Source organism: Solanum stenotomum, unplaced genomic scaffold (assembly GCF_019186545.1).
Source record: "Solanum stenotomum isolate F172 unplaced genomic scaffold, ASM1918654v1 scaffold33159, whole genome shotgun sequence".
Lineage (NCBI taxonomy): Eukaryota > Viridiplantae > Streptophyta > Magnoliopsida > Solanales > Solanaceae > Solanum > Solanum stenotomum.
Genome location: NW_026032310.1, coordinates 4,394 through 31,412, shown reverse-complemented (window position 1 = coordinate 31,412; position 27,019 = coordinate 4,394). Strand labels below are relative to the sequence as shown.

The window sequence follows — 27,019 nt, the reverse complement described above, 5'->3', positions numbered from 1 at the left end:
AATTTAAATTCACGTCGAAAGTTCTAGTATTAGACGTAAAACACTTTTACCAACCAAGGAGACTCGAACCCGAGAGAAAGAAAGTTACAATTGTTTTCCTATTAGGTATGAAATTTGTTGGCCCAATCATCAACAAACATGTGGATATATCTCTTTAATTTCCCTATCCATCATTATTATTTGGTATTTATATAATTACTCCCATTTCCATTTTCTCCTCATTTGCCTATCCCCTTGTTCTCCACAGCAAAACAAAGAGAAGTTCATAACAGAAGAAGAGAGAGAGAGAGAGAGAGAGAGAACTAGCTATGTCTGATGAAGAACACCATTTTGAGTCCAAAGCTGATGCTGGTGCCTCAAAAACTTACCCTCAACAAGCTGGTACTATTCGCAAGAATGGTTATATAGTTATCAAAGGCAGACCTTGCAAGGTTTTTAATTTAGACCCTTTTGTTTTTTTCAATTAAATCTGCTTTGGGAAGTATAGATTTTGTGTTTAATCTATGTTTTGTTTCATGGGGTTTTGTTATTTTTGCTTAATTTGAATGAATCTTGTATAAAAATCAGATCTTGATGTTTTCTTGCCCTTTAATGGTTTTGCTGTTATCTAAATCCTTGTTGTTGGTTGAGTTTGTTTCCTTTTGCTGCTTGTTTTCATGGATCTCTAAGTGTTATGTAGTTGTAGTTGGAGAGATGAAGGTGTGGTCTGGTGGTAAATGAAGTAGATAGAGAATCATGAGGTCTTAGGTTCGAATATCTGCAGAGGCAAAAATATTGTCAATAAGTAGGTTGAGAATCATGAAGTTTTAGGTTTCAATGTCGACGGAGGCAAAATTATGGTCAATGAACTGGTTGAGAATCATGAAGTCTTAGGTTCAAATATTGGGGAAAATATATGGTCAATGAACTAGATTGAGAATCATGAGGTCTTAGGTTCAAATTTTGGCGGAGGCAAAAATATAGTCAATAAGTAGGTTGAGAATCAGGAAGTCTTAGGTTTCAATATCGGTGGAGGCAAAAATATGGTCAATGAACTTGAACTAGGTTGAGAATCATGAGGTCTTAGGTTCAAATAGCGGCGGAGGCATGTAATTGACTGTTTGGATATTCCCAGCAGTCTTGTAACTTTTGGTTTTGTACCTTCTTGGTACTTGAGTCAATAAACCTTATCCAAAAATAAATTAAAAAAATAGGGGCGGAGACAAAAACTATTAGTGGTTTCTTTCCTTAGTGGCCCCACTCATGTGGGCTTANGTTGAGAATCAGGAAGTCTTAGGTTTCAATATCGGCGGAGGCAAAAATATGGTCAATGAACTTGAACTAGGTTGAGAATCATGAGGTCTTAGGTTCAAATAGTGGTGGAGGCATGTAATTGACTGTTTGGATATTCCCAGCAGTCTTGTAACTTTTGGTTTTGTACCTTCTTGGTACTTTAGTCAATAAACCTTTACCTTATCCAAAAAAAAAAAATAAGGGGCGGAGACAAAAATTATTAGTGATTTCTTTCCTTAGTGGCCCCACTCATGTGGGATTACACTGGGTCTGTTGTTGAGTCGAATAAATTTCATTCATATCACACCAAGTTGGTCAAAAAAATACAAAAAAAAAAAAAAAAAAACTTAATGTGTAGCTAGCTTAACCACAATCAACTACCAAACTACCCGAATGATTCTCTTTACATCAAAAGAAGGATAGGGTGTGTTTGAGCTGTGACTTTTAACCCCTGATTTGTTTGATTTTTATGTAAACATATGTAGCTTAGATAGTAAACTTTTCAAGGATTCTGTATTTCTGAAGATTATGGTTCTTGTATTTTTCTCGCATTAGCTATAGTTGATACGAGTCAAAAGGTTGAACCTTTTCAAAGTCTTTTGAGGAAAAAGGGTACTTGCATTATCCCAATAGCATTATAGGAGATGTCTGGCAAAATTTTAGTGAGTAGGATCAGTTTGGTGTATGCATCAATAGTCATTGATTGAATATGTCCTGGGGTTCTCTTTATAAGTTTAATGTTAATTTCTCTTTCTAACTTCATATCTCCAACTAATAGAGAAAGAAGTAAGAGGGGGATATCAACTAATGAAAACATTTTTCAATCAATGACTATTGATGCATACATGTCATTGATTGTTGAGTAAATAGCTAGCATGTGAAGCACATCATTAGAGGGGAAATCTGAAGTCACTGGTATTGTTGCATAAGCTAACAGTATGATAGACTGTTAAGTCTTTTCTTCTAATGGAATTTCATTGTTCATTCTTTCTAACTCTGTGTTCTAAAACTTAATAATGAGAATACTATATTCAGATTTCACCCACCGTAGTGTACCCCTTTTGTATTCTTTAATCTGATTAAATGAAAGGAAACGGGTGATATCTTCTTGTTAAAGGGTTTTCGTTAAGAAAACAGACATCTTGGTTCAATAGCATTGTTGTATCAGCTCAAAATATTGAGTCATTGCATAAATCTTCTACCTTCTCGTTGCGGATAGGTATATTCAATTTTTTTGGTTTTCTCTTCCCTTCTGGCTCTTTAAAGAGGTTTTTCTTTGTTTTGTCCATGGAAGCAATTGTTCTTAAAGTGATGGAAATCTTGAACAGGTTGTTGAGGTCTCCACTTCCAAAACTGGCAAGCACGGACATGCAAAATGTCACTTTGTGGCAATCGACATTTTCAATGGAAAGAAGCTTGAAGATATTGTTCCTTCATCCCACAATTGTGATGTAAGACAAGATTCTCCCCTTCGTTATTTCTATGGATGTTTGTTCAGTTTTCCGACAATCGAAGTTTGATTTTGTCTGATTTTTAAATGTTTTCTGCAGGTGCCACATGTCAATCGTACCGACTATCAGCTGATTGACATCTCTGAAGATGGTTTTGTAAGTTTTCTTTTACTAGTATATGAAGTGTATAAGTCATCCTNGATAGGTATATTCAATTTTTTTGGTTTTCTCTTCCCTTCTGGCTCTTTAAAGAGGTTTTTCTTTGTTTTGTCCATGGAAGCAATTGTTCTTAAAGTGATGGAAATCTTGAACAGGTTGTTGAGGTCTCCACTTCCAAAACTGGCAAGCACGGACATGCAAAATGTCACTTTGTGGCAATCGACATTTTCAATGGAAAGAAGCTTGAAGATATTGTTCCTTCATCCCACAATTGTGATGTAAGACAAGATTCTCCCCTTTGTTATTTCTATGGATGTTTGTTCAGTTTTCCGACAATCAAAGTTTGATTTTGTCTGATTTTTAAATGTTATCTGCAGGTGCCACATGTCAATCGTACTGACTATCAACTGATTGACATCTCTGAAGATGGTTTTGTAAGTTTTCTTTTACCTAGTATATGAAGTGTATAAGTCATCTTTTTTATTGGGGAAAAACTTATTGGAGATAGTGCTACGTAGTTCTGGTTGATGACGTATTGCATCATGTTCGATGTCTGTAGTAGTTTCTTCATGAAATTGAGATTTGAATAATGATGAAATTATCTTACATTTCTTTTGTGAGAGAATTCCTACAGGGATTCTTTTCTCAATGAGTCCTGTCGACTCTTTCCCAAGGGTCCGTTGAGGGTCACTCCCCTCTGGGCTGGTCCTTTTGAAGTTCGATGATGCAACTGAACATGTCTTTAAAGTAGAGAATTTCTCCCACTTTTACTGTTTTCTTTTCCCCTTCCAAGAATGTGCCTTGTGAGTAATGTGGCCGACGGATGCAACTATGAACACTGATTTTTCTTTTCCACCTAAGGTGTAAAACAATCCTTTTATTTCCAAAATTTAATACTAAAACCAAAAAACTTGAAATTAAAAGTTCATCGTTCTAATTATAGTCTTGAAGCTGGACTTCCTTTTGCTATACCTGTTTTGAGTGTGGTTATTCGTTCATTCTTTGGCCAGGTGTCTCTTCTTACTGAAAATGGAAACACCAAAGATGACCTCAGACTTCCCACCGATGACGCCCTGTTGAACCAGGTACACATTTTGGATGGATAAAACATGAAGAATGTTTATTTTCTAGTTTTTTCATACACAATATCTGAGCAAAGCTCTCGACTTTTTGTAGGTTAAAGGTGGATTTGAGGAAGGAAAGGATCTCGTTCTGTCTGTGATGTCTGCAATGGGTGAAGAGCAGATCTGTGCTGTGAAGGACATTGGTACCAAGAGCTAGTTGCGCTCATTCTGCAGCATAAATAATTGCTTTTTAGCCAAGACGCTTTATATCTTGTTATCGTGGTACTTTGCAATCCGTTTTATCGTGAAAATGCCTTGTATCTATTGGCATGGCTTGAATAGTTGAACTCTATAGTTTTTGTTTGGCAAAAGGCAATAAACTGGATTTGATAGCAGAAATAATCTACATGAATGTCACTTTCTTTTTACTTGTTTTATTCATTATTTGCCTATAGTGTGTGCTTAATGGTCTAATCAAAGACTGTTTGAAATTGAGGAATTCTTTCTTTCAGCTGTTATACATCCTTGAGCCGACGGTCTATCGAAACAGTCTTTCTACCTTCAAAAAGGTAGGTGTAAGGTAGGGTACACACCACCCTCTCCTGACCCCATTACGAGATTTCACTAGATATGTTGTAGTTAGATACATAGAGTATATGAGATGATTTGCTAATAGCAAGGGTATGAATGACAATCGATTATAAAATTGATCAGAAAAATGCTCCAATTATTTGCGTGTTGTAATAACATAATTACTTGCATCAGCTGTTTACAACATTTTATTCGATACCCATAATGAAGGATAGGAAGTGTTGTGCCAAACTACCACCTAGGTGTGTTCCGTGATGAATGAAATTTCTTCACCCCTAATTAGAAGTCTCGAGAGTATAAGCTCGAATAGATAAATTGGAGAGCTTGCTTCCCTTTTTCGTACCATACCAAATGCGGATTTAATTAGTCGGGTCAATTAATTCAGGAGACCAGATGGAAGTTATTTAACTAACAAGATCCGTTGTAGTCTAGTTGGTTAGGATACTCGGCTCTCACCCGAGAGACCCGGGTTCAAGTCCCGGCAACGGAATTTTTTTCTTTTTTTAATTTTTTTCTCGTCTTACATATTTTTCTTTTGTCAATTTTTCCTTGTCTTACATATTTTTCCTTTTTTAATTTTTTTTCTTGTCTTACGTGACATAATCTCACGTAGGACGTGTGTGTCATTATTACAAATTTAAGTATCTACTTATGTACACCTAAAGTAAAAAAAATAATAACTTAATTTATCGGATTCAATAACACTCCAGTCCACACCTAAAGTAAAAAAAAAAATGATAATTTATCGTATGCAATAACATTCCAGTCCAAGCGCTGTAAGACTTTTCAAAATCATGAACATAATTTGCTAACCAAACACCCCTGATTAGGCACATCTTATACAAGTGATTTATGATTATGTAGATAGCAATTGTCCTAGATAAAGAATATTCAATAACTAGACAAGACGATTGAATTAACCAATTGAACAAAATTGGACAAATATTAAGTACTGGTTTATGTTTGTCTACTTAATAAATACTAAACATATGGCCTTAACAATAAATGCTTAAAATATTAGGTATTAGACTTGCAAATGGTAGCTTAGAGACAAAAAAAAAATATCAACTCACTTGATAAGCATTTTATAAAGGGAAAAAACTATGACATCGTCTCTTAGAATCATTTGTTTCCAGAGCTTTGGTCCAGTAGCAAGAGCAATCCATGAGGATGCGTGAGTTAGACGTACATCATTGATTTGAAATTTACAGTAGAAAAAAGCCTAGTATGTAATGTAACGGTAAGAGTGCAATTTATGATACATGTTACTGGTTGGAAGTCCCTCACAGATAAAAGTCTAATGTAGTGGTAAGAGCACAATGCATGATGTGCGGGTTAAGCACACTTCCCAAAATCTCTCAGTTACTTCCTCTGTACAACAATAGTTGTCCATTATTGACTTGACACAGAAATTAAGAAGCAGTAAATGATAGGGGTAATTTTTCCAAAGCACCTTTATTAAATATAAGTCATTTAAACATTAAAAAATGAATAGTATTTAATAGCAAGGGTAAAGTAGACATAAAATGATAAATTATTTATCGATTTTATAAACTGGACTAGTATTGTTGAACATTCCAAAATAGTATAATGGACAAGTAAAGATGAATGGAGGGAGTATCAAACAGTGGGTGAAGAAGAACTATCAATAAGGTTGTTGTTTTTTGACAGCCATGATGTCAACACACTTTGACTAATTTCACGAATTCCTGCTACCTCTCACTAGCACAATTTCGGTTAACTCTATTCGTTGAGGCTCATATGGAAAAAAATGATTTTATAATAAGAAATATCAATGAGATTTAAATGATTCAATAAACATTGAGATAAAGTTGGGCATCTTTAAAAATAGGGCCCTTAACAGTTGGTAAACCTGCCTTGGAAATTGGAAACATATTTCACAATCCATCCCCATTTGTTATAAAGATAGTTCTCAGTTGTCAATCTACTTTGAGCTGTCAAGCACAGTTTTTGAGACATTAACAGATAACATAAGTCCCTACATGTAGATGTATGACCTAATTCAAGGTACAATAACTAATAGACTATGTTGTTCGTACTCTCCAAAAATGTTGCCATACATGTGTCAGGTCCTCCAAAAAATAGAGTATATTTTGAAGAACCTGATACGCACCTATCTTTTTGAAGAGTCTGAACAACATAGCTAATAGATGTTTTGCTTTTGGTTACCTGCTTCAGTGAACAGGTTAAGATGGTTGCTAGTGTAACTTCCTTTTTGATAATCGAGAAATCCCAGACGGTCAACTGACGCACGGTTCACAAGTCGGTGGACAATGAGTCCGTCCCTCTATTCTTCTCCACTAAATACTAGTCTTTTGTATGCAGTAGGGCTCAAGTTAGTGACATGTGCTTAAGTTTAACCTATGTTGCTCGAACTCTCCAAAATGCACTATATCCGACATGCACCTGTCAATATATTTGAAGAGTCTGAGCAACATAGTGCTTAACCACACGTCATACGCTTCGCTCTTACCACTAGCTTGGGAGAGGGTAGCTGCTATTTAACTACATGCATAACTTTTGACTTGCAAAAAACTTCATTCATTTATAGACATGAACAGAAGTTACTCCTAGTTAATCTTGATCTAGTAATCTAAAAATATCAAGAATTCTATGATATGCATAGATATTGACTCATTTCTCTGTACACAACCAGTTTTTGCAGCTAATCTATGTGAATTTAACCAGTTGTTACAAGTCTTTATATCACCTGAATAACACAAAGATGAAAATCACTCTGAGGAGAAACTCAAGTCATCGATTGATCTACATATCTCTGTTTCGTTTGCTTTGTTGGCTTGTGTTGCTTCAGTTTCATCGTTGTTCGAGTCCTTCTCTTTACCTTCAGCAGATTCAACACAGTCAGGAAATCTAAAGCAACTAATAAGATGGTCATTTGTAATACCAGCAACCTGCATGAAAGAGTAGACCACAGTAGGTCCCACGCCCCGGAAACCTCTCCTAATTAGGTCTTTGCTAATCAGATCTGCTTTTGCTGTCTTCACCGGAACTTGACGAGGATATCTAAATCCACTTACTATAGGCTTGTGGTTCACAAAGCTCCAGATATACTTGTCAAATGATCCAAATTCATCTATAACCTGATATAAAACAACATGAAATTCATTATTTAAGCTTGTGTTTCACAAAACCTGTCACTAGGCCACACACCGGCTATGTACTCGGACCCTCAAAAAATGTTGTCGAGTCGGTGTCTGATCCACCAAAAATGAATAGCTTATGGAAGATCAGATACACAGTGATTTTTGAAGAGTCCAAGCAAAATAGCACACTGTCATTAAGAAGAGTCCATTTCAAAAAGAACGTCTCTTTCTGTTTTTGGGAACTCTTTGATTTCAACTTTTCACATGGCATGTTTAAGACCACAATATTAAAGGATATTTTGGTACATTCACAACCTATTTTTAGTTTAAGACCACAAGATTCAAAAGTCTTCTTTACTTTCTTAAATTTCGTGTCAAGTCAAAACCAGACAAACAAATTGAAACGGAGGAAGTACTAGGTATAATCAGCTGGCATTACTTTCTAGTTTGAAATATTAAGGTAAGCCTGCCTCAAGTGAACTTGCCAGTTGTCGGTACAGATCAAACAAACTGACTTATCACCAGGTCCACTATTTAACTTACTTCTCTACCTAATCCAACAAATCAATAAATGATTGAATATCCCTACTTTTAACAGAAGTAAGAAGAATTGAGAGTGGTCCACGGAAGAGACTCCCGATAAAATCATACTATTACTTCAGAAATTCGACATTCACAATGATCGTTTCTTTAATTAGTGAGTAAGTTGCCTATAAGTTGGATCACATGTAAGTGTTTATCCTAAATAGTTGATGTTAGCCATTGGACCACCCTATACAAATTAGTAAACGCAAACAAATTGAATCAAGGTGGAAGTGACCACTATTTCTAGCTGGATAAGAGAGTAATACCTTCAACATTTGACGAGCATTTTCAATGATGCCTCGCAGTTTAAGTTCTGATAATAGTGAGCATGCTGTACCTCCAGGAGCTAAAGTCTTCTTTTCATTCAACTTGGCCACTACTATGGGATCAAAATCTGCGAATACTTCTCTGCATCACAATTTTTTTTTATTTGTTAAAGTTATGGTAGAGAGATGGTGAGGCAATGCAAGAAAGAACTTGGACGACAAAACATAGCAGACCATCCTAGCGTAGCACAGAGGAGAACTAGAATGCGTTAATCCCTTTTACTGACAAGTAACATGAATAATTGAAAGAAAATCTTTAAAGAAAAAATTTAGGCATAATTACATAAACAAACACTCAAACTTGGCCTCAATTTTGACGAGTAAACACTTCAACTTTGAATATGCACATCTAGATATTTCAACTTGTCTCCACATGTCAGTTGAACACTCCACCTTACAAAATGATCATCTAGACACCTCCAAATGTTATGTGTCACGTCCACATCAAATGTCCACGAGACACAATGAGGACGAGTTGGAGTGTTTAGTTGTCAGTTGAGACCAAGTTGAGGTGTCTCAATGTGCACTCTCAGAGTTTGAGTGCTTACTTGCGGGTTGGGGCCAAGTTTGAATGTTTATTTATGTGATATGCCAAAAATTTTACTGTTTTCCTGGTGAAGAAATAACACTTTCCTCTATCAAATCAAAGAACTGATCCCAAAAAGTACCTGAATATGTGCCTCTTGCAAAGAATGGAAGGCCATGTGAGTTCAGCCAATGCCCCGCAAAGGACAAGGAGCTCGAATAGCTTCCTGCAAGATTCAGTAAGAATTAGAATCAATATATTATGTAAGAATTCTCTGGACAAGAATCTGGCAACTTACTTGTCGTCATGGACTGGAACTCCCCATTCTTCATCGTGAAAATTAGCATAAGATGGATCTGGTTAAAAGGAGAGACAATATAAGAAACTACAAGCTCAAAATTGTATAGGTCGTACTATATATATATATATATATATAGCTTAACTTGGATTTTAATCCTCAGTAATGTACTCCCAAAGATATTTAAAGTTTTCTGCAGCTTTTCAAATTCAATCTGACATTTCCTATAGTCAACAGTACTGGAAGTAGAAGATAATAAGGTCTTGCTATAGCCAGTTTGTATACTGTGCAGCCAAAGGATTTCAATAATACATAACAGAAACTCAAACTTGGGCTCAGCTGGCAAGTAAAAACTCCAACTTTGAGAGTGCACATCTAGACACCTCAACTTGATCTCAACTGGCGATTTAACACTCTAGCTCATCCTCACAGTTTCTTGTGGACACCTAACGTTGACATTACACATGAATATTGGAGGTGTCTAGATGATCATTTTGTAAGTTGGAGTGTTTAACTGACACAGTTGAAATGAGTTGAGGTGTTTAGACGTGCATACTCAAAGTTGGAACGTTAGTTGCTAGTTAAGGCCAAGTTAAAGTGTCTATCTATGTATTATGCATTTATTTATTCCAAGGCACTAATACTTAAAATTGTTCGAATTTCCATATTTTTCATCTTGAAACATCTTTCAAAGGTTCACCCCATTCTTGGTCACCTCCGAAAACGATGGTAAAGAAGAACATGCAATATCAGCTATCAGGCTGCAATTTACCTTCTAATTTAAAACATTTCTTGATTACATTTACAATGATAATTGCTTGCAGTTTGAACAGTGTAATATCAGAAGCAACAAAGAATCAAAATTCGGATAATGTAAATTTAAAAAAAAGATCTACCAAGAACACACCTGTATTAGGTGTCACCCAGGCACATCTTTTCTTGGATTGCGAACCGTCAATTGAAGAGTCTGATATATCATCTGAAACTATCCTTTTGGACTTCGATGCCAACTGCTTCCTTCTGCTTGAGGTACTATTCATTCTATATATCCTACCAGTTGAAGCACTGCTGTGAAATGAATCCGTCGAGGCATCAGAAGAACATGAAGCACTAAGTGAAAAGTTGGAATACAACGACTCCTGTCGCCTAAGTATTGAGGGAACATCAAAAGAAAGCAATGAAGGGGATGGTTGGTGACCATTTTTATCTTCCATCTCAAGCTCCTCTTTTGACTTCACTATCTTTCTCGTAGGTTTCGAAACAGATTTTCTTGAACCAGGTGACCTTTGTGCCTTATTCCCAGCTAGTCCAAGACCTGGCCTTGCTTCTGAATCAGCTACATTCATTGACCTTACCCTTGAAGCTCCTGACATTGAACAAAACTCCCCTCTGCTTCTGTCTCCTAATTCAATTTTAGGCCTCTGAATCCTCAAAATTCCATACGTCTACCGCCTCCTGCAGCGACCCAAATTTCAAAATTACTAATCTGAAGAACCTCTCAAGATCTAACAAAACCACACATTGCTAGAACCCTGCAAAAACTCAACAAATCATACCTAACAATGCTTATGAATCCTACCTAAAACCAAAACTGGGGGATCTTAGTAGCTCAGTTGGTTGGTTTGCTACCTGAAATTTCACCGTGTTGGTGAGGGTTCGACTCCCCACCTTGTAATCCCCGCCCCCTTTTCCCCCTTTTCACAAAAAAAGGCTATCTAAACCTCAATATCACTATGTATAGTGTATAACCTTTCAACCCCAGAAGCACAAAACTTGCATTAGCTAAATCATCCTTCACAAATCCAAGAAAAAACAACAAACCCTTTAACTTAGATGCTACAAATGACATGTATTCATTCAATCTTGACACTCAAATTGCAAAAATCTCAATAAAGACTCAACCTTTTTCATACAAACACTCAAAACCCACAATTTGTTTCCTCTCAAAACTCAATCTTCAAAACAAACTTAACTTAAAACTCACAAAAACAACCTCATACTTAAAATGAAATGCAAATCTCAGCATAAAGTTTCAACCTTTTCAATAAAACACTCAAAACCCCACAATTTTATTTCCCCTAAAAAATCTTCCAACACCCCATCAAAGTTAAATCTCTCAAACAAAAAACATCAACACAACAAAAGAACTTCAAAATGCATTAAAAAAAATAATCTTATCTGTCTTTGACTATACATAAACTTCCAACACACACATTTTTCAATAAATTAAAGATTTTACTTTACTACTTGCAAATATTAAAAAAATGTAGAGACAGCTGTTAATATTATAGAAATTAAGAATGAACCTTGATAGATACAGATTCCATTGAGCTTTATTTTTTTTTCTATCTTTTAGAAAGGATGAAACTGAGACTTTGTCTTTTCAGAGCTTCATTATTCTATGAAGGAAACAAAAGCTGTTTCTCAGTGATACTAATGATGCTTTTTTCTTTTCCTTTTTTTTCACTCTCTCTCTCTCCTTTTCTTGATTTTTTTTTTCAAAAAAGATTATATTTTTGAAGGAATTTAGAGAAAGAAAAGAAAATGTAGGAAATGTGAAGGGGTTCTTGATCTGGAAACAAATTTTTTTTTTTTTTTTTTATTGAGTTTTGGAGAGAGAAAGAGAGTGAAGTACAGTGAGTGAGAGAGAGAAAAGAAAATTGAATTTGGAGGAGAATTGATGAAGATCTGAGAACCGGTTTGAGGTGACAAAACGGTTGGGTTGGTGACCAGCTTAGGCCGGTTGAGGTTGGTACATATAGGAGTGTCGGGCACAAGGCAAAAACTAAATGTCGTCTAAAATTCTGAAAAGATTAAGAATTGTTTTGAATGGGAATGAAAAATTTAGTTGGTGACAAACTTAAATTGATTGTCATTGTTTTCTTACATAAGTGATAAAACTATAAGAGTGTCGAGCACAAAACGAAAGATGGATGTACGTAAAAATTCTGAAAAGATCAAAAATTGCTTTTGAAACGAAAAATGGAAAGTTTAGTTGGTGACCAACTTGTATTGGTTGTCGTTTTTTTTTCTTATATAAGACATAGGAGTGTTGCGCACAAGGTGAAAGATGAATGCAAGTAAAAAAATCTGAAAATATCAAGAATTGCTTTGAAATGGGAATGTAAAGTTTAGTTGGTGACCAGCTTGGATTGGTTGTCGTTTCTTTTTTTTTCCTTTTCATATATAAGACATTAGGAGTGTCAGGCACAAGGCAAAAAATCGATGTACTTGAAAGATTTGAAAAGATCAAGAATTGAATGGAAAATTTAATTAGTGATCAACTTGAATTGATTGTCGTTTTTTTCTTTCTTACAAAAGCCTATAGGAGTGTTAGGCACAAGGCGAAAGATGAATATACGTAAAAAGTCTAAAAAAGATTAAGAATTTTGAAACAGGAATGAAAGTTTAGTTGGTTACCAACTTGGATTGATTGTCGTTCTTTTTTTTTTCAATTACTTTTTTTCATACATAAGAGTTAAGACTCTTTTTTCACAATAATAACAATTTGAAGCATAATAATGAGGAGTTAAATGCCTAAACCATATAGGTGCATTGACCATATTGTCATAACACAACAAATGTTGCTTTTTATCAATTTTCATTAAATTTTGTCATTTTGAACAAGAAAGAAGAAACCAACTTGGAGCAATATCATTTTTCTCACTCAAATGTCTGATATTTTTGTTAATTTTGATTAAATTCAAATTTCGCATTAAAAGGTCTTTCATTAGAGAGTAATGTGTTGCCCAATAAAAATGTTATCTACTCATAACTCAAATTCAAAATTCTCATTAATCAACTTCATTAATATATACTTTTATTGTTTGACTACTTATTTAATTATCCGGTACACACAATTTATGAATTCAATTAATTTAGGTTCATGTCAAATAGGTAACTTTACTCTTTAGTGATTTATGCCGAAAGATCCTCAATTTCTATGGTTCAAACTAGGGGTATGCACTATTTTGATTAAACCAAAAAATCAAATCAAATTCTAATTTGGATTGGTTTTTTGGATTTTTGGCTTGGTTTTAAATTTATAATTTACTTTGTTTGGTTTGATTTCGGATTTAGAAAAATGTAAACCAAAAAATCGAATTATATATATATACACATATGATTAGAATTAAGTTGGAGTTAACCACTTTTGTCCCTTTTTAGTTATTTTCATTATGGTTTAGTTTATTTTTTATGTTTGGACATCTATAATTGATATACTTTTAAGTATTGTGTTTTACGTTTTACTTGTGATTTATATTAAAAAGTATATTTAAGAAATTCAATATTATATATATATATATATAATTTTTTTCAAATTGCAAATATAACTTTGTTATGTTTCTAATTATTGACATAACCGATTAACCGAACAGAAAAAACCCAAACCAAAAAGATAAAAACCAAATCAAACCAAATTTATTTTGGTTCGGATTGGGTTACACTTCTTCAAAATCAAAAACCAAAAAACCCAAATCGAATAGTATAAAATCAAATCAAAAAACCGAATGCACACCCCTAGTTCAAACTTAAAATTCTTAATTAAAATTGTAGAAATTTTTAAAGTTTAAATGTGTGGTTAAAAAAATGTTTTGCCCTATTTACACAGTACAACTTTCATTCTGACATTTAAAAGATTCTTTTTTTTTTATTTGGTTATTCTTTTTTGAAAGATATTTTCTACTATATATAGACAATCTAAGCTATGGCATCCTACAATGGAGTTTTCTTGTTTTCAACAAATGTGTCTCATCACTTTTCCATATATATATATTAAACGTGTGTAATCCACGAGTAGAGTTTGAAAAGAGTAATATGTGTGTAAATTCTATTTTTATCTCGTGAAGATAAAAATACTATATTTTTTTTAAATCGACTTAAGCAATCAATAAATACCAACTAAAACAAGTAAATTATAAATCTGATCGGCCATTTGCATAAAGATTACATCTTCTTTTGATAGAATTAGATCTTTTATGCTCTATAAGAATGTGTTTGGCCCAAAGGCCCTTAATTACTTGACAAGCTTGTCTCTTTTCTTTTCTTTTTTTCATTTTTTAGTATGGAGTATGTTTTAATATATACTCAATAATAGCAATGTTGACATTTTAATTAATCAAGTTGGGTCAACTCTATACGCTATATGATACATTATAATGTTTTTATTTAACCATTCTGTATTTAAAGTATTTATTCAATTAATTTAAATTTTGCTAGGTATATTCGTTCATTTATTGTCTTCAGTAAAGTGCTTCCTATCGTTCCTTTACAAAACAAATACTAATACTGATGTTAGATACAAGGAAATGATACGAAATAATCAATTATAAGTTGAATAAAGAATTAACTTACAAACCGTACGTCTTAACCTATCTTGTAAAATATATTATCTAATAACTCAACAATCATTTTATCTTGTTATATAATAACTCAACAAACATTTTATCTTGTTTAGTCCACACCTGTAAGCATGATTTTTATATAACAAAAGGCATATAGCTTGTATTTAATTTAATTACATTATAATATATCGTAGTGGCATATATACATTAGATAATATCACATATAATGCATGTATACACCCAATAATTCTTAATATATACTTATATTTTTCTCCATTATAAAGTCAACAAATATTCTTCTTCAAACATTTCGAGTTTCTTCAAGAAAAAAATCTCCTGATGTTAGATATTTATAATGGAGTCTTGACTAATTTAGATTCACATCGTATAAAGCTCATTCAAGAGAAAGCGATCCTAATTTTTTTTTTCATATATACTTATAGCTCAAAATTGCACCATTTTATTCCTAGAAGTCAACTCTAATTTTGGAGGTTACAAAGTCAGGCATAAATTAGACCAATTGGATAATTAAAACAAAATAAAATAAATAGAACTAAATGATTATGATTAAATTACAAATCATTAGTGACTTACAACTAGCACCAACAAGAGAAATTCAAAATTATAATAATCCAAACTCATGACACATGTTTGTACTTTTTGAACTATTTTATAATCGAGTTCAAGACGTTTGTGGGATTTATTAGGCAAACATGAATAGTATATATCATAGGTTTGAGCTGTAACAAATATGATGTTAATATCTAACATATTCTTTAGTATAGTAATAGGATTAATCTCAGCAAAAACATTGAGTCCTAAAGAAAATGATGTATATAACGTATGTAACGAAAGAAGAATCGAAGAGAAGATCAACAAAAATTTAGACTAAAAACTTTTGAAGAAAATGTATTGATGTAACATTTGAAAGTCGTCTAAAAAATAATGTTAATATTTTAAAGATTGGATGAAATAATACTAACTCTTCAATTATTTTGTTTGTCACATAAAAAAATAATGACATTTAAATTAATTTTTTGGTTTATAAACATTGAAATTCTCTAGCTATTTCCCCATACTTAAGAAATTAATTATTTTATTCCTTTTATTCATTAGAGAAATGAATTGACATTTTTGACCAAGCATAGTGTTATAATATGATGATTCTTTACTCATAATATAGTGTTTTAATTTCTACCCTTGTGAAAAATTATAGGAGTAAAACACACGAGGCCGCGGAGGACATAATTATGATAAAAAGTTAATAGAAAATAATATTTTGTTTCGTTCATTTATATTAATAGCCATAATATTGTTTTTAAATTTTTTTTTTAATTCTTCTATTTCTATTATTATATGTTTTTTGTATTTCGATTATTGTATTATTTTATTGTTATTACTGTTCATAATGCTTTGTTTATTCTCTATATTTATTTTTGACTGAAATGTCAAAAATACACCTAATTTTTTTTCAAGTTTTCGAGTTCATACATGAACTATCAAGTGTGCGAGTTTTTTACATGAACTATCACCAAATGTTTATCGAAACACACCTCAACTATCAGTTGTTTACTTTTTCTACCTGAACGACAGTGATATTTTAGATAGAAAAAGAAAATAATTGATAATTGAGATATGTTTTGATAAATACGTAGTTGGTAATCTGATAATTCGATGAGCAACAAACTTAAAAAATTGATATAATTTAAGTGTGTTTTTTATCCTTCATTTTTTTGGATTATTTTCTTTTTGGAGTAGAGAATCTATCGAAAAACAACGATAAGAACAATACTGTTAAATATTCCCGCCATCTCAATTTATGCGTCACCTTTTAAATTTTGAAATTCAAACAAATTCTCTTTGATCAAAATCTTTTAAATATTATGAATTATCAATTAGTACTTTTTATTAGTTTTCAATTATATTAGTTTTATTTTAACAAAATTAAAAATTTTTAACTCTCGAAATTCGAATTATACCAATTACGAAACCCCAAAAAAGACACGTCAATGCATACATCATTATCTTCTCAATTTCTCACTCAACAAGAAGTCACACTGACCCTTTAGGTCTCTCTATCTACATATAAATACACACAAAATTCCATTAACAATGGCCGCACTGAGAGTTTCTTCAGCATTGGCTTGTTCATCTTCTTCATCTTTTCATTCATACCCTTCATTTTTTACTAAATTTCAATCTAGTCCCATCTGGTCTTTTTCAATTTCAGTTACACCCCTGTGTTCAAGAGGAGCTAAAAGAATGGCTCATTCTATTGCTCGTGATACTCTTGGTCTTACTCATACTAATCAAAGTGATGCACCTAAGGTGATTTCTTGTTTTATTTTTGCAAAAAGATTTGATTTTTATTGGTTTTTTGTTATGTTGGTTGGATTGATTTCTGATTTTTATTTGTGGGGTTTGGATTCTTGATCTGTGATACTGTGTAATTTCATCTTTATCTTTGGGGATTCAGTTGATAGAATGGATTTTTGTTGATTTTTTTGGTGAATTTAGTGCATAGAACTGGGTTTTCTTGTTTTTGTGGTTTGGATTCTGATTTGTGATAGCGTATACTTCCATGTTTGTGATTCAGTGCAAAGAATGGATTTTTTTTGTTTTTGGTGAATTTCAGTGCATAGAACTGTTTTTTCTTGTTTCTGTTGTTTGGATTCTGATTTGTGATGCTGTTTACTTTCATGTTTTGTGATTCAGTGCAAAGAGTTATTTTTTGTAGCGTGAAAGATTGAAAACATACCTAAATTGTGACCATTTTTGGGGTTCTTACCGAATTATCACCAAATGTTTATTGAAACATACCTCAGCTATCATTGAAAAAGGAAAAAGTGAACAACTGATAATTGAGGTTTCAAGTAGGAAACTCACACATATATGATAGTTTAGGTATGAAACTAGAAAAATTCGTGATATGTTGGGGTGTGTTTTTGACCCTTTGCTCTTTTTTACTTCTTATCTTGTTCTTGTGGGCTTGGATTTTGATTTGTTATGATGTATACTTTCATCTCTGTCTTTGATAATTCAGTTCAAAGAATGAATTTTTGTTGTTGTGAATTCAATGCATAGAACTGATTTTTCTTGTTCTTTTTCTCTTGTTTTTTGTGGGTTTGGATTCTGATTTGTGATACTGTATAATTTCATCTTTACCTTTGTGAATTCAGTGCAAATAATGGATTTTTTTGGTGTGAATTCAGTGCATAGATAACTAATTTTTCATGTTCTTTCTCTCTTGTTTTTTGTGGTTTGTATTCTGATTTGTGATACTGTATACTTTCATCTTTATGTTTGTGAATTCAGTGTAAACTTTTGATTCTTGATTCTCATTTGCTTGGGATTTTTCATGAGTGTGATACCCTTTACCGGTTATTAAAAAGGCATAACACATAAAAACACTCGATCTTGGTCTCAGTTGGTAAGTGAGCACTCCAACTTTGAGAGTGTACTTATAGACACCTCAACTCGTCTCCACTATGTCAGTTGAACGCTCCAACTTATGGAATGATCATCTAGACACCTCTAAAATTTATGTGTCACGTCAGCCTCGGGTGTCCACGAAACACAGTGAGGACGAGTTGGAATGTTTAGTTGTCAGTTGAGACCAAGTTGAGGTGTCTAGATATGCACTCTTAAAGTTGGAGTGCTTACTAGTCAATTGATGCCAAGTTTAAGTGTCTCTTTATGTATTATGCCTATAAAGGGTGAGTGTGATGCCCTTTACTCTCACGTTTATCTTTGTGAGCTTAACCTTTTGAAAAACTTATCTTTCTCATCTTTCTTCTCATGTTTTTGATGAGTCCGTATTCTGACTTCTGAGTGTGACACCCTATAAAGTCATGTTTATCTTTGTTATGCTGTTTGATATTAGAATAGCTAATGATTGTTTTATGCAAAATTGGTGTTATTTATCTCATGAATAAAAAAAACTCATTATGTTCTATTTGAATTGACGTTTTGGAGTAGAACGTGCTTTTATATAGTGGAATGGATATAAAGGTGCAGATTGGTTACAAGTTATAACAAGTAGTTTGGGATCAAGTAGTAGTTCTGTGATTGGGACTCTTTTCTGGGGGCGGCTATAATCCTAACATATCCCATCTTTTAGAGTGTGTAGATAACTTTTTTAATGCTCCACCCTTAGCATGCAGCCAATCGTTGATTCTTGTGTTTATACATATGGAAGTTTTATAATTTCCGGACTAAATCCTTTTTCTGTTTTTGGAACATGAAAGATTTCATTTGCTGCTAAAGAGATTGATCTGGTGGAATGGAAAGGAGACATACTTGCAGTAGGTGCCACAGAGAAGGACTTGGCTAGAGACGGGAATTCTAAGTTCCAGAATCCACTATTGCAAAAGCTAGATTCCAAATTGAGTGGTTTATTGTCTGAAGCTTCATTCGAGGAGGATTTTAGTGGGAAGTTTGGACAATCCACAATTCTGAGGCTTCCTGGTCTTGGCTCAAAAAGGATTGCTCTAGTTGGGCTTGGCTTATCAACATCATCAACTGCTGCTTATCGCAGTTTAGGGGAGGCTGCTGCTGCAGCTGCCAAGTCTGCTCAGGCTAGTAATATTGCCATTGCTCTTGCTTCTACGGATGGACTGTCTGCAGAATCAAAGCTTAGCTCTGCCTCTGCCATAACAACTGGTATCCATTTTCGTGATCTTCGCTTAGTTCATTGAACCATATTGAGAAACTAACTTGGTTGATTTTCTTGAACGTTGTAGGAGCTGTGCTGGGGACATTTGAAGATAATAGGTTTAAGTCTGAGTCAAAGAAACCAACGTTGAAATCTTTGGATATTCTTGGACTGGGGACTGGACCTGAGATAGAGAAGAAAATCAAGTATGCTGCAGATGTCTGTGCAGGTGTTATACTCGGCAGAGAGCTCGTCAATGCACCTGCCAATGTACTTACCCCTGGTTAGTGATCTTCCAATGCATTTCCTTGTTGTCCCTTTAAATAGCATGACCATAACCAAGCTATCAACATGCCAACTTTTTGCTGCAGCGGTACTTGCTGAAGAGGCCAAAAAGATTGCTTCCACCTATAGTGATGTCTTTTCTGCAAACATCTTGGATGTTGAGCAGTGCAAAGAATTGAAAATGGGATCCTATTTAGCTGTTGCTGCAGCTTCTGCAAATCCTGCTCATTTCATCCATTTGTCTTATAAGCCTAGTAGTGGAGAAATAAAAAAGAAGATAGCCTTGGTTGGAAAGGGATTAACTTTTGACAGGTAATTCTATCTTCTATAAGTTGGAAAAATAGAAAATTGATTTCTGACCTGGCTGCAGTGATATTGTTTCTTTTATTATTGCTAATTTTTTTAATTCTTATGGTATGATTTCTTGAACAATTCTTTTCACATTCCCAGTGGTGGCTACAACATCAAGACTGGACCTGGCTGTTCAATTGAGCTAATGAAGTTTGACATGGGAGGGGCTGCAGCTGTTTTAGGTGCAGCAAAAGCTCTTGGTCAAATAAAGCCTGCTGGGGTAGAGGTGAGTCCTTCATCATCATTCAAGAAAAAAATATATTTACTCAATGTGCGTGTATTCAATAATGCTCTTTTCTCCAAACTAATAAATACCATGTTGCAGGTGCATTTCATTGTTGCAGCTTGTGAGAATATGATCAGTGGGACAGGCATGAGGCCTGGTGACATTATCACTGCTTCAAATGGGAAGACAATTGAGGTAAGCTCATTTTTGGGGCCTTTAGGGGTTGACTTAATTGGGTCACTCCTTCACTCCCCTTACCCAACAAGCTCCATTTGAAGAGTGTTCATCAATTTTCCTATTGGATCCATTTTCTTTTGTGGTATTTGTAATTGGTTGGGGTGTTTGGATATACCAAAACACTTGTTTTATGAGTTCTCTAGTTTTTGTATAACTCGAGCTGTTTCGTTATTTTATTTTTGTCGAAAGATTGTCCATTTTCTGCATAATTGAGGTATTTTAACTTTTAGAGTGAGTGAAAAGTGTCCCCTATCTGTCAATTATAAGCTTATAGATGAATACTACTCTGTATAGTTATCATGTATCAATCATGCTTCTCAGTGGTCAGACATATGGCATATGTGAAAATGCACTAGCTTCAGGAATGCATCTTATTCTCTGGACCGCAAAAATATTGGAAATAAAACCTTCAAAAGGTGGATGGTTCAGACTTCCATCTTGACATTTTCACACTAGATACATTGCACTTTGTTGGGTAATTTATATTTGGTAGGATTTCTTTTATTTGATTGTTGACCTATTAGTTTAGGACCACTATGATGCAAGTCTAGTGCTTATTTTCTGTTTTGCTAATCTTTATTTGACTGTTTCGTGGTTTCTATTGGTGCCTTCATATTTATGGTAGGTTAACAACACTGATGCTGAGGGTAGGCTCACACTTGCTGATGCGTTGGTATATGCCTGTAACCAAGGTGTAGAAAAGGTATTAATTGAACATTGTCATAATACATCTGTCGCTTTCGGAGATCACTTTACACTGTTTACCGTCTAATATGTTCCCTTTTCTTTCCCCTATCACTTTGCAACCCAAAAGTGAAAGGTTCCCCTTGAATACATGATCGGAAACCTATGAGCTTTCATTGGTCAATGTTCCTGTATCGATCAATATGATTGGTCAGTTAAATGCTTAAAATAGACATGGCCATGAAGCCACAGATACTAAGAAAGTTAGAGCAATAAGACACGAAATGGAACAAGATTAGTTTTTAACTAAAAATTTATTTCCTAAATAACCAAAACCTACCAAAATTAGATGTTGTAGCTATCAAAAAGAAGCTTTCAGATTTCCAACCTAATTTGTAATAAAGATGTAATGAGATCCTTTGCTTTGATCTCCAAAGCTTCACTCTTGCTAAGAAAGGTTGTACAGTAGTTGGAGGTTTACTCAGTACCTTGGCTTGTGTTAAATGAGATGTTTGATTGTTATGCAGATAGTTGATCTGGCAACATTAACTGGTGCTTGTGTGGTTGCTCTTGGACCTTCAATTGCTGGTATGTTTGTGTGTGCCTCTTTTCTTTTCTTTTCTTTTTTGGTATACGTGATGGTTGAATTATGTTCAACATTTAGCCGATGGTCTATTGGAAACAACCTCTCTGCCCACAAAGGTAGGGTGAGGTCTGCGTATATCCTACCCTCCCCAGACCCTACTTGTGGTATTGCACTAGATATGTTGTTGTGATGATCAGTTTACCATTTAACGTCTAGTTTATACATGTATTACTTTGATTGCACTAAAATAATTGTGACACCAAATGCACGTGTTGGATAAAGAAAGATGCTACGGTGAATATTTGACTGACATATATATAAGCTCTGAATTTGTAATGTTCTGGAACTTTATTGGATATCTTGTACAGGTATTTTTACACCCAGCGATGACCTAGCAAAGGAGGTGGTTGCAGCTTCTGAGGTAAGTGGTGAAAAACTATGGAGGTTGCCGATGGAGGATAGTTACTGGGACTCTATGAAATCAGGAGTGGCTGATATGGTGAACACGGGAGGTCGTCAAGGTGGTGCGATAACTGCTGCTCTCTTCCTGAAGCAGGTAGTCATCTGATCACTCTAATAGTGACGTGTAATTTAGTTTAGTCATATACTTACGGAATTTACTATGTCATCCCTAGAAAATTCTGGCTTGATGCCTTCTTACAGGCAGACCTATGTTGTTCAGTCTCTCCAAAAATGCTGCTACATCGAATCCTCCAAAAATTATACTCCAATTCAATTTGTTTGTTTGGTTTTGACTTGGCACTGACTTGGTACGAAGTTTAAGAAAGTAAAATAACTCGAGTCTTGCGGTCTTAAATATGTTAGGTGAAAAGTTAGAATTAAAGAATTGCCAAAAAAATTTAACAGAGACGTTCTTTTTGAAACATACTATAAAGGAAAGTAACACAAACAAATAGAAACTGGGAGTACTACTTTTTGAGGAAAAAAAATGATCTGGACTTTCTGTTCTAGCAGCAATGCAAGCTTATGTTTAGTAGAGCTAAAAGTTTCTTCTTACATCATAAACAAAAGAAAAGCGACAAGGATGGAAACTTAAAACATTATAGAAAGGCTAAGGGCCTTCGTTTACAGCTACCGGTTGTACGTTACTAGGTACTTTGGCAATCCTTCTGTGTTAGAGCTTTTCCCTCTGGTCCTCTCATGCTGTTCCTAGTTCATTTCAATTTGATGTCACTCGGAGGTTTAAAAAAAGGATAAATCTTTGAGACGAGAAACATGACATTTGGTTTTCGTTTTGCAGTTTGTTGATGAGAAGGTCCAATGGATGCATATCGACTTAGCTGGTCCTGTCTGGAGCGATAAAAAGAAAAACGCCACGGGTTTTGGTGTTTCAACTTTGGTGGAATGGGTGCTGAAGAACTCTACAAATTAGAGCCAGTCATTTGATGGGTAAACATATGAGGGAGTTATGTTACCATTTTATAAGAAAAAACATATGAGGGAGTTGTCTCAAGGGACTATGGATGTTTGAGAAAAGAAATGCATCAAGTTTTATGAATAAATTTGGGGTGAAAATGGTGGAAAAGTAAAGGCAGTAGTAGAGACTTTCTTGATTTATAAAATGCCTAAAATTGCTACTTTGCCTATGAAATTTATTATTCCTATCTTATATTCCTATCCTATTTATGCATATGTTTGGTAGAGATCGTATTCACTCTGTATTGTTATGAATCAAGTTCAACTTAATGTGGATATCAAGGTCACGCTAGTTATTGGGCTGACAAGAGTTATTGGGTCGAGAATGAGCAATAGGGCCAAGTTAATTTGGGATCCGAGTTGAGTAGTGAACATGGAACAGAAGGGTAGTGATATGTGATTTAGGGATTATGCAAATTGTTAAGAAAAGAGTGTGATTCCTCTCATCTCCTTTCTTAGTCTAAGCTTCTCATCCCATTCTATCCATCTCCATAATTTATGACCTTGCGTTCTGAGTTTCGTTTTAAGGATCACTAGTGGTTACTTGCTTGTTGTTTTCATTTCTCAATTGTATTTTGTGTTGTCAACGATTATAATATATATCCTTGTTGTGTGGTAACTTGAGTTGTCACCACACAACTCAATCCGGATCTCAAATTAACCTGGTCTTAGTGCTTGTTCTCGGTCCAATAAGTTTGTGTGACCTTGGTATCTACATTAGGTTGAACTTGATTCATAACAGGTACCGTAATAGGTAAACATGAAGGTGAAAGAAACATTTCTTGTTTTACTACGTTTGCATGATGATATTGTTGAACAAGATCAAAGTGCTGGTATTTATTTCATTCTAAGATTGGATCTCTTTATCGGATGTTTTATTTGTGGCTTCAGAAGGTAATCACATTTGACATATGCCAGACTCATATTTCATATTAGAACTTTTGAGCAAAATTGGCATTATAAAGATCTGTTGTTTGGATTCTTCAAGATTGTTGTTGTGTTGCCTTCTAAAAAAATACTCCCTCCGTCTCATTTTATGAGGCAATATTTGACCGGGCACGGAGTTTAATAAATAAATGAAGACTTTGAAATATTTACCAAATTGCTCTTTAAAAAGTAAACTCACTTTTTTCTCTCCTCATAAATGTTTTGGAGTATTATTTTAAGATTAAGTGGGACCAACAAAGGTAAAAGAGGAATTGTACCTTTAAATACTTATCATATAAGGAAATGTGACATTCTTTTTGGAACTGACCAAAAAGGAAATGGTGCCACATAAAATGGGACGGAGGGAATAGTAATTTTTACTCTTGATATTGTGATAAACCATACGAGCAATAAACATGAGTCCGCATATGATACAAATTAGGATGGAAGTCATTAAGTAATAATATGTTGTCTTGCTATTTGCCCATACTAGTAGCCATAGGCCATAGCCATGGCGAACCATATGGTGGGTTGAGGATCTACGTGCATTCATCAATTTTAAAAAAAAAACAATATTCCCTCTATATATGTGTAATTGTGTATACACTTTGAAGAACTATCATATATCTACTGGGTCACTTGGTTAACATGCAACTTAACCAGGTTGTCGGAGGACTTGAGTTTGAACCTTAGTTGTTGTATCATTTTTCGTTTTTAGCTAACAATTTAAAAAATGTACAGAACATATAGTAGATGTGGTTTGATTTTTTGCTTTTCAATTTATGTTATTACATGTTGTTTCTTATACTTGAATTATTATATTATTTTGTTATAGAAACTGTTAAATTGTTTTTAATTAATTTTTCAATNTTTTTTTTCAAAAGTAGAATTTAAATTAAAAAAAAAAAAATCCAAATCAGCCATGCTTATCCCGATTCCCATAAATTTCTCCAATAATTTATCTTCCCTAATTTATTCAAATATGCTATATATTATCTCCCATAAATAGAGGTTTCCTACCAAAACAAAACTCCCTTTCTCTGAGTTATCGTATTCATATTTTTGAATTCATAGTTGTTATAAATGGTTGTATATAATAGATATCATGAACACTTTTGGATTACGTGTTGTCACATATCCAGAAATATTGAAAAAAAATGAACTTATTGGATGATATTCTGCTGTTGATTTGATATGGTAAATAAGCCAAATTCTTGGTGAAATTATGGTAAATAGGCACAAATTTATGGTAAAAATAAAGGATCATAATAATGGTGTATATAGTAAAACAAATGTTTGGAGTATACACCAAACTAAAACAATAGATTGAAAAGTATTAGATGTTAGTATATTAGTTTGGACGCTACAATAATTAACACACAATTACTGTAAAATTGATTTACTTTGGTTACAACTGGTACAAAACTTGGTATAAATGATGGTATATGTAACAACCAAATGTCATAATGATGATGGTATATTATCTTACATATGAACATACGTATATTAAAATGACTGCAGTAATAAATTATTTGGTGTAATTGGTGGTGTAAAAAACTACAAGTTTGACGATCTATGGTATATAATTAGAACCTCATAAACAAAAATATTGTGCATATTTTAGTGTATTTTAAGTATGTGAATTGGTGTAAATAATAATATGAAAAATAGTTCCTACATTTATTGCAGTAACCTGATAAAATCATAAATTTTAAAAATTGGTTTAAGGGTATGTAACTTTGACTTTTTTTTTTAAGTTTATTAAATGGGTAAAATATTGGTAAAATACTTTGGTATTTCTTTGACTGTTTTTTTTTAAGATCATTAAATGGTTAAAATTTTGGTAAAATACTTTGATATTTCAATAAATGGCTTATGACTACAATCTTGGTTAACACTGAAACCATAAAAAAAAACGCTGTTGAAAAAAAAATTTGGTTTACATATGAAAGAAAAAAACACAAAACGGGATAAACACATTGGTATGTATACCAACCTGCAACTTTGAAAGAAATCCAATCGATCATATACAAGCATTTTGTATAATTTTCAATAATTATAAAACCCAATTTATACCTAAATTTATATCAAACTCATACATGTACAAACCAAACTCACACTATAAATTTATCACAAAATTTAACCAAAAAAACAACCAAATAAATGCATAATCACATAATAAAGACAATATCCAACAACGAACCCAAAATCATAAACGCAACTAAAGTACAATCCAAAATAACAAAAGAGATTCAAAATCATAAAACATTCATGAAATTCTGTCTTAAGAAATAACACTTTTTACTCCTTGACCCTCCGATTTGACCGACCACCTTGCTTAGAAGCTTCATCTTCACTAACAGATTCAGTATCAATTTTCATCTTTCCATATTTCCAAGGTAATGCTCCAAATCTCAATCGAAGATTTTCAGCATTTACACCCAACATAGATATGTTCATATCTCCATGGCACACACATTTAGCAAAAACACAAGTATACAAACCACAATCCCTATAAATATTACCCAATCAACATAATTAGTACAATACATAGTATAATCAATCACAAAAAAGACACATTATACTTTTACGTGGAGTCTTTTCCATCAAAAATTGATAAATTTTTTGGTTAGTTGGATTGTGAATCGTTTATGTGAAGAAGATTAAAGGTTAAGAAAAATGAAGAAGAATATGGAAGAGAAACCCTTTTGACTTCCCAAAATATTTTCAAGATTTCTTGAAACTATAACTCCACATTGATAAGTACACCCCTTTCTTGGTAAAAAAACAGTTTTATCAAAAAATGAATAAACTAATTATGATCCCCAAAAGGTCCACTAAGCCTAAAAAAGGGGAAAAAATAAAAGTAATGAATCGTGTGTATTTGAAA

At 33.5% G+C, this 27,019-nt stretch overlaps 3 protein-coding genes and 1 non-coding gene across 9 annotated transcripts; 3 read left to right on the top strand and 1 right to left on the bottom strand.

Moving 5' to 3' along the window:
• Positions 1 to 172: 172 nt before the first annotated feature.
• Positions 173 to 4,374, top strand: LOC125852259 (eukaryotic translation initiation factor 5A-1/2). 3 transcript variants are annotated; one of them, XM_049531991.1, is made up of 5 exons: positions 173 to 431; positions 2,601 to 2,723; positions 2,823 to 2,879; positions 3,893 to 3,967; positions 4,059 to 4,374. In XM_049531991.1, exons 1-5 carry the CDS (start codon positions 309 to 311, stop codon positions 4,161 to 4,163), a joined length of 483 nt encoding a protein of 160 aa, XP_049387948.1. In that variant the 5' UTR covers positions 173 to 308; the 3' UTR covers positions 4,164 to 4,374. The 3 variants fall into 3 exon arrangements, with proteins under 3 accessions (XP_049387948.1, XP_049387947.1, XP_049387946.1); XM_049531990.1 differs by lacking the exons at positions 2,601 to 2,723; positions 2,823 to 2,879 and adding exons at positions 3,038 to 3,160; positions 3,260 to 3,316 and having other exon boundaries at positions 214 to 431; XM_049531989.1 differs by lacking the exon at positions 2,823 to 2,879 and adding an exon at positions 3,260 to 3,316 and having other exon boundaries at positions 214 to 431.
• A 580-nt stretch (positions 4,375 to 4,954) lies between these two features.
• TRNAE-CUC (transfer RNA glutamic acid (anticodon CUC)) lies at positions 4,955 to 5,027 on the top strand. The gene has a single exon. It is a non-coding gene; the product is annotated as a tRNA-Glu (tRNA).
• Positions 5,028 to 7,152: 2,125 nt separating this feature from the next.
• LOC125852261 (uncharacterized) lies at positions 7,153 to 11,909 on the bottom strand. 4 transcript variants are annotated; one of them, XM_049531995.1, is made up of 7 exons: positions 11,704 to 11,907; positions 10,305 to 10,852; positions 9,398 to 9,455; positions 9,242 to 9,325; positions 8,514 to 8,655; positions 7,471 to 7,659; positions 7,153 to 7,400 (listed from the first exon to the last, which is right to left on the bottom strand). In XM_049531995.1, exons 2-7 carry the CDS (start codon positions 10,768 to 10,770, stop codon positions 7,308 to 7,310), a joined length of 1,032 nt encoding a protein of 343 aa, XP_049387952.1. In that variant the 5' UTR covers positions 10,771 to 10,852; positions 11,704 to 11,907; the 3' UTR covers positions 7,153 to 7,307. The 4 variants fall into 4 exon arrangements, with proteins under 4 accessions (XP_049387952.1, XP_049387951.1, XP_049387949.1 ...); XM_049531994.1 differs by having other exon boundaries at positions 7,153 to 7,659; positions 10,305 to 10,849; positions 11,704 to 11,909; XM_049531992.1 differs by having other exon boundaries at positions 7,153 to 7,659; positions 11,704 to 11,906.
• Positions 11,910 to 16,786: 4,877 nt separating this feature from the next.
• Positions 16,787 to 23,408, top strand: LOC125852254 (leucine aminopeptidase 2, chloroplastic). The gene is made up of 10 exons (XM_049531986.1): positions 16,787 to 17,070; positions 18,990 to 19,404; positions 19,485 to 19,679; positions 19,768 to 19,993; positions 20,132 to 20,258; positions 20,358 to 20,453; positions 21,121 to 21,198; positions 21,707 to 21,767; positions 22,134 to 22,321; positions 23,027 to 23,408. Exons 1-10 carry the CDS (start codon positions 16,855 to 16,857, stop codon positions 23,156 to 23,158), a joined length of 1,734 nt encoding a protein of 577 aa, XP_049387943.1. The 5' UTR covers positions 16,787 to 16,854; the 3' UTR covers positions 23,159 to 23,408.
• Positions 23,409 to 27,019: the final 3,611 nt, after the last annotated feature.

Bases quoted from the DNA above. Each gene is read 5' to 3' on its own strand.
- LOC125852259 (XM_049531991.1), top strand. From the start codon at position 309: ATGTCTGATGAAGAACACCATTTTGAGTCCAAAGCTGATGCTGGTGCC. The intron at 2,724-2,822 runs GTAAGACAAGAT...TGTTTTCTGCAG, and splicing joins CTTCATCCCACAATTGTGAT to GTGCCACATGTCAATCGTAC. The intron at 3,968-4,058 runs GTACACATTTTG...GACTTTTTGTAG, and splicing joins ATGACGCCCTGTTGAACCAG to GTTAAAGGTGGATTTGAGGA.
- LOC125852261 (XM_049531994.1), bottom strand. From the start codon at position 10,770: ATGTCAGGAGCTTCAAGGGTAAGGTCAATGAATGTAGCTGATTCAGAA. The intron at 8,656-9,241 runs GTACTTTTTGGG...ATTGTGATGCAG, and splicing joins TGCAAGAGGCACATATTCAG to AGAAGTATTCGCAGATTTTG. The intron at 7,660-8,513 runs GTATTACTCTCT...GTTTTATATCAG, and splicing joins ATGCTCGTCAAATGTTGAAG to GTTATAGATGAATTTGGATC.
- LOC125852254 (XM_049531986.1), top strand. From the start codon at position 16,855: ATGGCCGCACTGAGAGTTTCTTCAGCATTGGCTTGTTCATCTTCTTCA. The intron at 19,994-20,131 runs GTAATTCTATCT...TCACATTCCCAG, and splicing joins AAGGGATTAACTTTTGACAG to TGGTGGCTACAACATCAAGA. The intron at 21,199-21,706 runs GTATTAATTGAA...ATTGTTATGCAG, and splicing joins GTAACCAAGGTGTAGAAAAG to ATAGTTGATCTGGCAACATT.